Below are 13,647 nucleotides of genomic sequence, written 5' to 3' on the forward strand. Positions count from 1 at the left end.
TTTCCCCAAATTTTTAATTTAATTTCTTTTTTTCCTAATTGTGATCATATTTCAGATAAGATTGTACTTCTTAATTCAGTTTTATGTAAAAAAGGACACAGATACTCACGAACATTCTGATTAAATTTTTAATCCTGCAACAAAAATTATTCTTTTCTGTGAGATGAAGGGGCTCAGGAATTTCTCTGCAGTAACACTGATGGATGTGAATATTTCATAATCTTTAAACATTTAGCATTAGCCAAACCCCATGCTCCCTTCACAGGTAGAAAATTTAGAGTGAGTTCAACTTTCTGCGTTGAACTTGTAGGCTGCTGGCTAGTATGGAATGAGCTTTGCCTTTCTTGCTGAAGATCTACTGCCTTACAGAAACAAATTCAAAAGCAGCTTCACATATGACATTCATCAAGGAGAAGATGGTCTGAGCCTTGCCAAAGCTCACATGGAAGCTTTTATTTTATAAACCATATAGAGGTTCCAGGAGATGCGATTGGAGTGACCACACAATAAAAAAATGAGATTCTGTCTCTCTCCATAACTTTTCTGCCTCCTGATTCTAGTGTCATGAAGTCCATTCTTCATGCTTCAACATGTTCAACTGATGATTTCATCCCCTAGCATCCATAAATTCATGGCTCTCATCCTTTCCTCTAAAGCAGAAGCCACGAAACAGAAATCTTTGAGAGTACAGCATTGATGCCTCCCACACATGGGGAGTGATCCAGTAAGAGTTGTGCCTCCTTCTCTCTCATTCTTTACTTGAAAGGAGTGAGCTCCCTTCTCCTACTGAAGCAAACTAATCTGAGGCTGGGAGATGGAAGGGCCCACTGGCTGGCTCAAGCACCTTCCTGGTAGTGTACTGCCCCTGATTTATCCCTGCTGCTCCTAAGACAACCTCTGACTGGCATTAAAGATTTTGCCAGTAAACTCAAGAGTCTGGATTCTACAGCAGCCAACATTCAGTGACACCCAGAATGAGATTCAAGGGAAATCTGAAGAGTCTGTAGATTCATTCACTCAGGAAATGTGCAGAGATGCAATCAACTCTTCTAGACCAGCATTCCAACATCAGGATTTCTGTAAATCATAGAGACTGCAGAGCACACATGCAAGAAAAGGTCCATACAAAATCCTCTCTGAAACAGATATGCAGGCTTAAAACAGGAATTTTAGGTTTTTAGATTCCACATAAAAATAAATGTCTGATCATTTCTGAAAAGACTTTTTTTGTGTGACTGTTTCACCTTGAAGGGGATTTGAAGGTTCTTGCAGCTATCACAGAAAATGGGGCCATTTCCATAGCATTAATTCCTGATGTTTAAGACTAACCTGTAACTACACATTTATAGACAGAAGGTGATCCAAATAAAGCTAATTTAGAACCACCTTTTTAGGTTAAATTTAAAGGATAAAAGTTAACTTAGTCTATTATTTCACATCAATAAGTATGCTGCAGTGATTTTTTTCGTGGAAGTTTTAAGGATAATTACAATAGGAAAGGGGGTGGTTGACTGGCTTTTATGCAACATTTCAATGATTAGGACAAAAAATACTTGCACTTGCAATCTTCCCCTATGCACTCGGGAAATAAAAAGTGAAAATTGCATTGCTGCAGGTTGAAGTTGTGCTTTGAATTTTAGCAGAATGAAGAATACCTCTGGAATGGCAACTGATGGTGTTACACCTGTGGTATAAGTAACATTTTAGTGCTGCTTGAAGCAGTAAAATTTTCACAAATATATTTTAAGCCCCAGTATCAGAGGTTTGGCACGTTGGATATTAAAGCACAGACTAATTGTCTCAGGGTTATCACAGGACACAGGCACTGGGACTCAGAATTTTGAAAACCTTGCTGTCAGAAAGCAAGAAAGGATCTGGGGCGGGGTATGATGTTCTCAAAGTGAGCAGTTTTTCAGCCTCTGTTAGCAGCTATTGGAGCCTTGTCTTAGATTGCTTGGACCATTTCCTCCATTAGCTCTGTCTAATTACAGCAGACAATTTCTACCAGGAGAGAGAGGATATTCTTTGTCACTTGTATCTTTCCTATACTGTACCTACTGATGATATTATCAGGTAAATAAATAACCTAATGAAATTGGTTAGCAGACATATAGGGATGGTTCAAGTCAGTTTCTCTAAGTGTGGAATTTCTCAGCAGCTCAGGATCTGGCCCTATCCCACAGCAAGAGACAGATGCCACTGACAATGCACTTTATTAAGATACCCCTGTAGTTTATGTGCTACTTATAAAAGGCTATTAATAACACATTTATCTCAATCAATTTTTCATTATAGCTGTTAATACCAAGCTGCAAAGTAAATAATCAGACAACGACTGAAACAACAGATGGTCATTTGTGACCATGTAATTACATGGCCATGGCTGCCCTACAAACTAATCTGCTACTATCACTTGCAAACCACAGACAAAGACAATAGTAAGTGATATTTCAATTTGCTAGAGCTTACAAATTAACTATGACACAATACACTAGATATAGTGAGATCTTTCTCTCAATCTAATGGACAATTTTGTTATTTAAATGAGTATTATGTAATACACTTAGGTAGACTTCCCAGGTAGAACATCACAGTGCTGTTTACTGATGGTCATGCACAAGGATACACAAAAGGCTTCCAAAGCACCTCACTGAACACTGTAAGAGTCATAACTCTTACACTAATTGTGCAAGCAGTGGCTCCTGACTTGCTATTCACATCCATTCAAGGCATTCAGAAGAACTGGATTTAGTGACAGGCAAAAAATCCAGGAGAACATTGGCTAAACAAGGTGCTTTACTACAGGAAAATACCAACACCATTCATGAGCCCTGGTGCACTTCTACAAAATCTGAGAGGAAGAAATGCTCAAGGCAAACAAATTGCTACACGCTCATCAGACACTACAGAAGATGACTGAAAGGACTCTCTTTACACATTGGACAGACTCAGCCTTTACATTCAGAGCAGCTGAATCCAGCCCTGTCTGTGCATCTCACCACACTATTGCCCCAAAAATGCTGAGGCAAGAGCTGTGAAACAGTCCAGCAGTGCAAACAGGGGTCCATAAATTACAAGTATGCTGGTCTCCTTATGGATCATCCAGTGAAGCCAGGGCCACCCCCAGGCAAACAGTGTATGTGTTACAAAAGTCAAGCAGCAACTTTAGTCCCACACATTCAACCCAAAATATAGGAAGATTAGAAGTATAGAAGTATTCTGGATTTGTAGTTTTCAACTATCCTGTACAGCACTGAAATATCAAGATTTTCAATGCTTTTCTTACAAAAAACCAAAACAACAGGAATGAGCCTCAGAGAAGTTAATGCTTTGATCACCCTCTTAGAGAAACTCATTTGACAACAAAACACTCAACATTCCCAGCGCTGGCTTTTAAAAGGAATGCTTATAATAGTTTATTTTGAAAAACTTAGAATCCAGGAACAATATAAGAAAAGAAGGAGAACTGCCAATATATGTTAAGAACTCATTTGCAAGTTTCAATTCCACTAGTAAGAATTACTGAGGCAGATACTTACAGCTTGACATATAATTGGATATTTAATGCGATTGATTCCACCAGCAAAAACAGCAAAGGTGAGAGCAGTATGGAAACAAAAGTTGAGAAGCATGTGCCATCCTTTTCTGCTTATTCGGATTGTGCTGTTGGAAAAAAAGTCACATCTTAAAATTAAAACCCTCTAACATATGTATTATAAAGATTACTATTCAGGAAAAACACTTAATTTGATAGAATAAAATTCTCAGATTCTTGAATATGTATGTAGCAATCTACCCATAGGACAGAGTCTGATCTACAAAGCATTGAAATCAATTATAAAAAAGGTAAAATAAATGGTAAAAATCATAAAATTCTACTGATTTAAAGTTTCCTCCACCAAATCAAGCATTTAAAGAAGAGTACTAAAAGCAAAAGGCTTATTGCATAGCTTCACGTATGCAGAACTTTAACAAGACATCTCTAAAGGACTAAATGGAAGCTGAAGATCAGAAGACATTGCATTAACTTCACATAATTAATATTTAGCAGCTTCTACAGCACAATACATTCCTACTCATTTAAATTGCTAATGGTCTTTCACTAGAAGTATGTAGCTAAAATGGCATTTATATTAATTTTTCATATCAAAGAAAACAAAAGTTTTCTAAACCCAAAATTTAAAAGACAAAGAAAGATCCTTTAATCCAGTGACAGTTACCAGTCTTCCAACCAAACTTGGTCTTAAAAGTCCTTCTGGGAAGTGTAGCTGACCAAAGGGCTGCTCGACTGGAATTTGCCAGAAAGCACCTCAATAGTGCTCATGGTTTTATATGTTGAGTTTGTTGGGTTAGAAATCTTAGGAAAAGTGTACAGAAAATGTAAATATATATGTCAGGAAAGCTCAGAAACAGCTTACAAGAGGTTGACATAAACTTTGTTTTGATTTCTCTGGTGTAAATCACATTGCTGCTGTTATTATCCAACAGTAACTCAAATAATTTTAATTTATCTTTACAGTAAGGGTTATAAAAATTCAAGTGTCATGTTGAGCATTTAATATGTGCTTAAAATGGCATTCTTACCTGTGATGGACAATGTAGGTGATAATGGAAGCAAACAGGCACAACAACATAACTGCAGTACATGCATAAACCACAGGGTGCAGAAACTCCCCTGGGTACTGGGGGAAAGACAGCACTGTCTTAAAATCCTGTGGAAAGAGCAAAATGATTTAACATTGTTAGGCATGTGTGGAACTGGGACTTCAATGCATCCTGTCATTTCTAGCTGTTCCCTTTCAAGGGCAGGAAAAAAAAAGATGAACTTTTAATGTAGATACAGTTCATGAATTTGCAATAACAAGACTGCTCCTTCCTCATCTGCATACAGTTTGCTAGACAGAAATTAACCTTTTTGTACAAGCAGACATATCCTAATAAAAAAAAAAAAAGGTCTGAAAAAATACACAGAATATTACATTTTCCCAGCATTAGCAGTATCTGGTCCTTCTGATAACATGAACTTTATGAGTGTATTTTACTAAGATATTAAGAACAAAATTTCAAATCACCATAAAGGTCTCCAAATGGCATATATATGGCTGCAGAAGAACCACTCAAAGTATAAAATAACCATGAGAATACACCCCAATTATCAACTGACTCAAATACAATTACCAGTTGATACAACTCCTGTAACCCAGTGACCTTCACACTTAGTTGGAAGTACTCTACTCCCTATAGTAATTCAACAGTAACTTGGACAGCTATATTAACAGCAGAGTAAAGATCCATGTGTTCCTTTTGAACATGTTATTGCCTAGTAACACAATTCTTCATGAAAAACAATGAAAAAAACTATCCATATCTTTGTAAAATTAACCTTATCAAATTCCCATTCTAAATTACATATTTAGGAGAGCTAAATCTGGAGGTGTGATGGATGGAAAGCCCATTACATAAAACAGGATGTCTTCAGACTGTCTGAATTAAATTTGGACTACCTGAATTACAGCAAACATCACGTTCCCTGTAATGCATTAAGTCACATTTGCTTGTGGCACTACATTTCTGCACACAGATACTAAAATTTATACACAAAACCTATCACCTGAGTGCAAACACAATGTCATCTACAGGCCGCTTCCCATGTGCAGAGGCACTAACTCTGCCCATAAAAATGAATATACATCCCAGCAGAGAAAGCTAAAATCTGAAATAGAACCGAATATGACAACCCAGCAAATTCTAACATTTGAAATATTGGCAAACATTTAAAATACTTTTTTCTTATTTGTCAGTTTTAAGTTCCCTTAGAAGATTCAATACATTATTTTCCAGAGGTGAAATCTGCCCTTAGGAAACTGGGACTGTAATGCTAATACCTCTGTTTAATTGCATTTGCATGCAGAGAGCTGATTTCTAGCACCATTATTTAATGAATATGAATTTGTCCATGTACAAGCAGATAATGTTCATGAGTATATGCAATTACTAAATGGTGAGAATTTAGTTTACCTTCTAAAATGATCCTCTCAAGTAACTGATGCCCTGGTAGTAATTATTTTCCTTCATTATTAGCTTTAAAGTTTCTAAGATTGATTGTACCAGTTTCTCCAGATGCATATGAATGTCAATTCTAAACAGAGCAGCTCACAACATATATAAAAAGCACCATCAAAATGAAAAAATAACTCACGAACAAAATGCCAACTATATGTTAGCACATCCCATTTCTCTTCAGGTGCTTCCTCAGCTTGCATGTTAAACCTCAGTTAAACCTGCTCTGTCACTCCTGTCCTTCACACAAGTTTTCTCTCTGCCCTGCCCAGCTCCCCAACACCCAAGGTGAGAGGTGGAGTCACTTCTCATGGAGGAACTCAACTTATGCTGTCTCATCTAGAGGGGTCAGTTCTTGCTACTCTTCCCTCAATCACAAATGGAAAAGAAGAGGAAAAGAACTGTCTTTTGATGTGCTGTTTTTTAACATGACAGACCTAGGCTCTTAAGGCCTTCTCATTCTTGTTTTCTTCCAGTGTGCATGAATAAGCACACAGGCTATCGTGACTTGGTAACTTTCAAATAATTCCTTAAAAGTCTGTTGGTTCAGAACTGTCTTTGAATGACCACTCAAACACCCTTTTTCACCCTGATCATCTTTTCCCCCATGTTTTCATTTGCATCATCTCCCCATTAATTCTTTTATAGAGTAAGTCTCTCAAAGCAGACGAATGAGTATTTAACAGGAATGTTCAGTACAATTTTAGCTCATGCTATGAGTAGTAATGCAAAACAACTGGACAATTTAAACAGAAATACTCTGCTGAAATTGATAAAACATTTACTTCTAGATCTTACTGATGTAATTATATTTTCATATACTATAGTACAGTTTGCCATAAATTTAGGTACACAATTTCTCTGCATTCAGAAATGTGTTACTGTAACTACACAGTAGTAACAGCACAGTTATTTAAAGAAATAAGAAAGTTGGATATCACTGTGAAAAGCTAAAGCTGTGAAAAAGGAAGCACAGTGAAGTTACATATTTGAAAAAAATGAAAGCAATTTTACTTGAGTACCATCACTGTGTACTAAAGAACTAGCTTTTAATAGTATAAATGCAAGGTTCAACATCTCCCTGTGTTTGATCATCAGTATAAAGGCAAATGCCATGTGTCCTACAGGAATACAATCATTTTGCCTGCAGAAGAATGAAGAACAATCAGCATCTTAAAGGTAATTCCATTTTTAAGAACGAGTTTTATCTCTTACCTAATTTTCTACAGTAAATAAATGGCAAAATTTTGAGTATGAAAATCATTGATGCCGAAGTAGAATATCCTTTTTAGAAGTTTGGTATATTGAAAACTGATTTCATTATAGATATGTAACAGATGTATCTTGTCTGCTCTCTGATGATAATTAAACCTTATTGATCCACCAACTTCCCTTGAGTAATCTGGGGAAGACAATATACAGAGAAGAAGCGTTTTTTAAAATGCTGCATGCAAAGCAGCAAAATTGTAGGTTACAATTTAAAAAGTTAGGTTTGATTTTATTTCCTAGAGGGGATTAAAATCATTATGATATTGAAAAATCACAGTAATCATCCCAGGAAAATGAATGCTTAAAAGACTTTGACCATTACAAACTGGTCTCTACAGCTACAAGGCCCATTAGTTGTTGTCTAATGAGACACTGTCATTCATTCACCCTTTTAAGATGGTGTGAAACAAACCAAGACAGTGGTGAGCTCTTGGGGCACATGAGGTGAATCCCATATTGGGCCATATTACCAAGATAGCAGAGGAGGGAAATGATTATACCCTTCTATTCACCACTTGTCAATAGTTGTGTTCAGTTTTGGGCACTTCAGTACAAGAATGACATTGTTGAATTGAAAGGAGCCCAGTAGAAGCCACCAAGACAATAAAATGTCCCAAGGCCTGGATTCCAGGCCTTTAATTTCCATCTATCTTCCAAGAGTTGGCATATTTTACTGAGTTTTACAATCTGAATCCATTTACCTGCTGGCTGAAGTTGCACCATGACGAATGCAAGATCCATTAAGCCAACAGAAAGGAATAACAGAAAGAAAGAGCTTGAGCCAGAGATTTGATTTGTGATAAAATCACTGCTTTTTGGAGGAGACAAGCCTGGAATTTTGAGCCCAGTACCAAGCCAGTTTATGCTTTTTACAGAGCAAATAATACATAATATTAAACGCAATTTAATAAAATGTACACAGAAGGAAAAAGAAATAAAAAGCAGATCTTGCTCTTAAGAGTACTCTAATTCCAAGGCTTTGTGCAAAAGAATGTCAGTCAGGAATATTCTTTAAAAAGCAGCCTTTTGTGGGGGCTGGACTCAATACTGCCCTTATGGGCTCAGCATTCTCTGATGAGCATGAGCATTACATGAGCAGAGGGCACTGCATGCCAGCTGAGGACTGAAGTGAGGAGCATTTGCCTCTTGAAGGCTCTTCACACTGGGAAACATCTATACACGTGCAGACTAATCTAATTCCAGGGAATTCTGCAGTTCCCGCTACAACAAATGTTAATTTTACAAATAGCAGTAAAACTTTCCAGATCACTTTCACCATCTTTGGTGCATAAACTCTGCTAAGGTTTATGCTATAGGTGTTTAACTTCGCGTTTAAACATTAAAAAAGACTTGAAATGTTCATTCTTAAGCCTCTTGTTATAGGCAGTCTGATTTTTCAAAGTACAGAGCAATGTTTCCACAGCCTGTTACGAGAAAACCCTGTGTTCTCTATGGGGAAAAGTCAAATACTGTAATTATGTCAACCTTCTAAATGACATCTCTGTAATACTTCCCCGACTCATGAATTAATTTCTCAAAAGGCTTAGACAGGCTGCTTAATTTGCAGAAGACCTGAAAGATGTAAGTTTAGAATTCTGTGTTCAGAACTGAAGAGGCTTAAGAAATTCTGCAGTTGTCTCCAGTACCAATGAAAATGTTGGAAAAGTTGCTTTTTTTATACCAGATTGGAAAGGCTACAAAGACTGGGGGGATGCTTGCAAAACAAGAGAAAAATGCCCTAACTCTTACTGTGATCCATTCCTAGTATCCTGCCTCTTCTCAGTTTCTCACTCACACCATTTTCCAAGGTTTGCTTCCAGAACAGTTTCAAATATGCTCTGGTTTTGTCAGCTCAGTCTCCCCAGCCCTAATTATCTCATACAAGCATCCACTGAGTGTATGATACTTCTACAAATGATTACTCCTTATGCACCTAAAGCAAACCCAAAAACCCAACAAAACCCACACCTATGTTGGTTGGAATAATATGACAAATTGTGACAAAACAGGAAAGGAGCTGCTTATGATTTTATGTTGATTTAACCTACTTTTAGGATTACAATTAGAAGTGCTAAGAATATTTATTAATCTACTTTATGTTAATTGGGAAGTATAATACTTAGATTTAATAATTTTATTTGTGTTTATTTGGCAGATTTGAGGAAATTACTATTGACAAAGCAGTCTAAGGGGGAAAGGAAATGCTGTATACAATTACAGTAATATCCATCACTATTGAATTTCTATTGTGTTCTAAGAAAAACGAAAGGAAGAACAGAGGACAATGTATGCCAAAACATATTTAGCAAATTTTGAAATTCATTGTTGCTATTGGATATTTTTGTCATCTCCTGAAGAGTGATTACTCAGATATAGAGGTCTGGTCATAACATACAGACACATCGTCCTGAAAAATTAAGATTCTGATATACAACTTTGTTCACACCACAGCATAAACATTCAGTATTTAAGAAGCAAATACTTATCATTAGCTATGACAAAGGTTCAAAGTATATAAATTCATGATTTTACTCTAAAATAGAATATCATATTGCATAGTTCAGGACCCTAGAGGCTTTGGACACCTCCAAAAGAAACTAGAGCGTAATGAACTCTCTTCCTCTATAGATAACAGAAGAAAAGACAAAATAGAAGACTAGTCTGAGCACACAGTACATGAAGTAAAAGACAAGAATATAATGTGGGAGTGAGATCACATTATTTTAGTCTCACCTCTAGAACATACTACCCAAAACCTGATCAGAAAAAGATAACGCTCTGTTATGTCTGACTCTATTATTTTACTTTTATTTGCCAGCCCAACCCAGAGCAAAGTGAAAGTGTGAGGCCACGTGAGGGAAGGAGCAGGTACCTCCTTCCCAACCCAACCTCCAAACTAAACTTTCTCTCTCACTGACATCACTTGAACAACTGTCACAGAGAGAAATCAAAGGGCTCTACATGACTCCTCTCACTTGAAGTATGCTCATGCTTATTAATTATCAATCGTAGTTGATAAATCCTTGATTGCTGCCTTTCTAAAAAAAGGACTCTAGAAAACCTTTATTTTAACCCTTTTACATTACATAGGCATAAACAACTTCTATGAAAGCACCTTAGGAAACTTTGTCTTACTATTTAAAAGGGTGCCAAACCAGAATATGTGCTGTGCTAACCATAAAATGCACAGTTGGATTAACTGAGGCTTCTGTTTCAGCTTAATCTACAGCAGGATGTACACAATTCTGATGGCAATGTAAAGCTTTAGTGCTGCTTTTTAGTTTACAGATACTACTTCAGTTTTCTGCAATGATCCCAAACCATAATAATCAATTATGATTTTTTGTTGTTTAACAGATTAGAGAATTACAGATTAATGGCATGTATCATGACATTGTAGCTGATTTCATTAGCTATTTACCATATGGCAGGTATTGTGAATTTGCTGATGGTTTGTTAGTATTTTAAAACACATTAGGCAAATAGATATAAATTAGTAAGGTACACATAAGTAATTTATACTGTTTATTTTATAAATTAATAACAATGCAGAACAATGAAGTATTTTTCATTTCTGGTACGAGAATTGAACTGCCCAGAAAAGCATAGTTTCTATCAAATAAATAATCCTTGGCTTTATGCCACAAAACAGTGACTAAGAAATAATACTTAAATGAAAATGTTTGGACATAATGAAGCTACAAAAAATTTCTATTATCTGTTTAGAAAGACAATGACTGGAAAGTGGATTTGTGTGTGCGCATATTTATATATGTATATTTTAAAATCACTTGTCATCCTTTTCCTTAAAAGTTACTGTGAAACAGGAGCTAAGAACCATATCCCATTGTTTGGTACCATAGAAATTGCAAAGCAAGGGTGATTCTAGGATTCTACTTTCTTGTCTTGCACAGATAAAATTGGAAGATGCACACAGGCAATAAAGCACAGTCAAAGGCTCATAACCAAACAAACACAAGGCCTAAAGCAGAATTACACACCAGATACAAAAGCTCCAGTCAAAAGTGCCTTTACAGTTGTAGAAAAACCCATCTCCTGCATCTTATAAGAGATATGAGCTTTACAACCCAAAAATTGACTGCAGCCCTTGTATCAGTATTCAACTCTTCAAACAAAAAGAAACTGTGGAATTGGTGGATTGCAAACTGTTAGTTAACATTTAGAAACTGCTCAAAGTTTAAGAGCAACATGCTGAACTCAAGCAGTTGAAGAAGAAGGAAGCCATTTTGGGTGTGGCACCTGCAAAGTCAACAGGTGCTTTCTTTAATGAATTTAGAAAAACACCCTCAAAGCAAAATTATGATTCACATTCTGGGAAAAAAGAGGCTGGGGGAAAAGGGAGCTCACAGGAGCTGTAGAAAATGAGGTATATTTGATGTAATCAAATCTGAGGAACAGCTCTTAAATTCTGAACAATTCTTTAGTGGGTAAAAAAAATGTTCAACAAAGTCTCAGAGAAACCAGTTCTTCCGAAGTGGACGATAATATCTGCATTTAACTCGTGGGCAGCAGAGCTTTGTGCTATGATTGGCTGCCATCTGGGCTCCATCTGACAGCAGCAGATTGGTATTCTCTGCACACGTCCTCCCAATTCCTGTCGCCTGTGTTTGCTGTCCCTTACACATACACACAATAGATTATTTACTCAACTATAAACATTTCTGAAATGTACACAAGCAGCATCTACAGTGCAATCGTGCATCAGCATTCAAGAGCAATCTAGTATTAATAGTACACACATCTACTCATTTTACATCTGGTTGGTAATAAATATTTTTAAGGGTGCAAAGATCTTCTAAAGCTTAGAAACCTTTCAATTTCTTGTTCCCTTTCCTCTAGTCCCTGAATAATACCAGTTCATTATTCCATGCATATTTTTTTTTGTTTTCCTGAAGGTAACTTTCTGTTAGGCAGGTTAGTTAAATAACTGCAATGGGAACTGTAAGTGTGACTGAGAGCAGAGCAAAGCAGCTGATGTGCTAGCACTGCACAGGAATATTTTCCTTCACAAACAGCAATTTCCTAAGTAGGCTATCGGCATTGGTGCACGAACCAAAACTCCCACAGAATCAACAAGGACAGCTCTGTCCATACTTAAAAGAGCAGGAGATGTTATTCCTCTCCATTTATTAAATGATTCAACATTGCGGTATGCCTGCAACTAATTAGTATGATCAACACAGTGCAGGGCAGGAACAAAAGCAGACCAGCCTCTGAGATGTGCTGATGTAAAAGCACACAGGAGTATACATTTTTAAACCCTGACATATAATTTATAACCATTATGTACTAATCATTCCTTGATGGAACTTTCATTTATAAGACTGAAGTTAATGTCATTTCTGATTAGGCCTGTCTCAGGATATTAAAACTGACCACAAGGTTTATTCACTTGCTAGCAGTTAAGTAACTTACTTTCCTTTAGACTGTTTTATACTAAACATTATAAAAGCACAGAAAGTCAGCTACTGACAAATCAGAATGAAACAGATGCACATAAATAAAATGTAAATGAATGGCAAAAAAGAGAGAGAGAGAAATACAGGTATATTTGCTAAGTCATATACTTACCATTAGCACTGCAAAGTTACTGAAGTGTGTACTCTGAATGGTGGTAATATTGCCTGCAGAACTAATTATGTGGCACCCTTCTCCCCACCAGCCTCCATGTCCATCTAGAAGGTCAAAATCCCAGAAGGCTGCAATGGGGTCTATACCCCGTGCAAAGTGCCTCAATCCTATAGTAAGAGGGGTAGTGAGGTTTCCAAAACTGCACCCATCTGCAAAAGGAAAAAACTGAATCAGAGAGACGGAGTGGAAAACCCTTTAGTGATGAATGCTCGGTAAAGAGACCAGATACACTAAACTAGGGGGAAAAAAAGCCACCGGACATAAAATCTTAATGGTCAAAATCAGAGGTAGTGCTCACATTGGAGAAGTTTGCAATGCTATAAATAAATCTGAGCATTTCAAAAATGTATTGTGTCAAAATGATCTAATCATTCCTCACAAAAGAGATCTTTTTTATTGTTTCAGATTCTTCATTTATGACCAGTATTACACTATTGCCCATGTAACTGCAGAAACGGCTCAGTTTCATGGCACGATTATTAACTGAGACAATTCAGCACTTTGAAAGTAAGATTCAAAGATTTTAAAATGTTAATAGAAATGAGAGCACCATTCAGTGTCGGACAAAATTAGTAAAATTGCATGGGAGAGTAATTAATCAAAATACTGATTCACCAGCAGGTACAATGTATGTCATTCAGATAAAAGTCTTTAACAACACCTGTT

General features: G+C 36.6%; 1 protein-coding gene across 1 annotated transcript in view; it reads right to left on the bottom strand.

Moving 5' to 3' along the window:
• Window positions 1-13,647, bottom strand: part of LOC103813901 (adhesion G protein-coupled receptor A3) — a 252,743-nt gene that overhangs the window by 35,999 nt on the left and 203,097 nt on the right. Inside the window, exons 14-16 of the mRNA XM_030241296.2 lie at window positions 12,922-13,130; window positions 4,585-4,712; window positions 3,540-3,663 (exon numbers count right to left, since the gene is read on the bottom strand). Of these exons, the coding sequence (XP_030097156.1) occupies window positions 3,540-3,663; window positions 4,585-4,712; window positions 12,922-13,130 (461 nt within the window). The remainder of the gene's footprint in view (window positions 1-3,539; window positions 3,664-4,584; window positions 4,713-12,921; window positions 13,131-13,647) is intronic.

The sequence above is a fragment of the Serinus canaria genome, chromosome 6 (assembly GCF_022539315.1).
Source record: "Serinus canaria isolate serCan28SL12 chromosome 6, serCan2020, whole genome shotgun sequence".
Lineage (NCBI taxonomy): Eukaryota > Metazoa > Chordata > Aves > Passeriformes > Fringillidae > Serinus > Serinus canaria.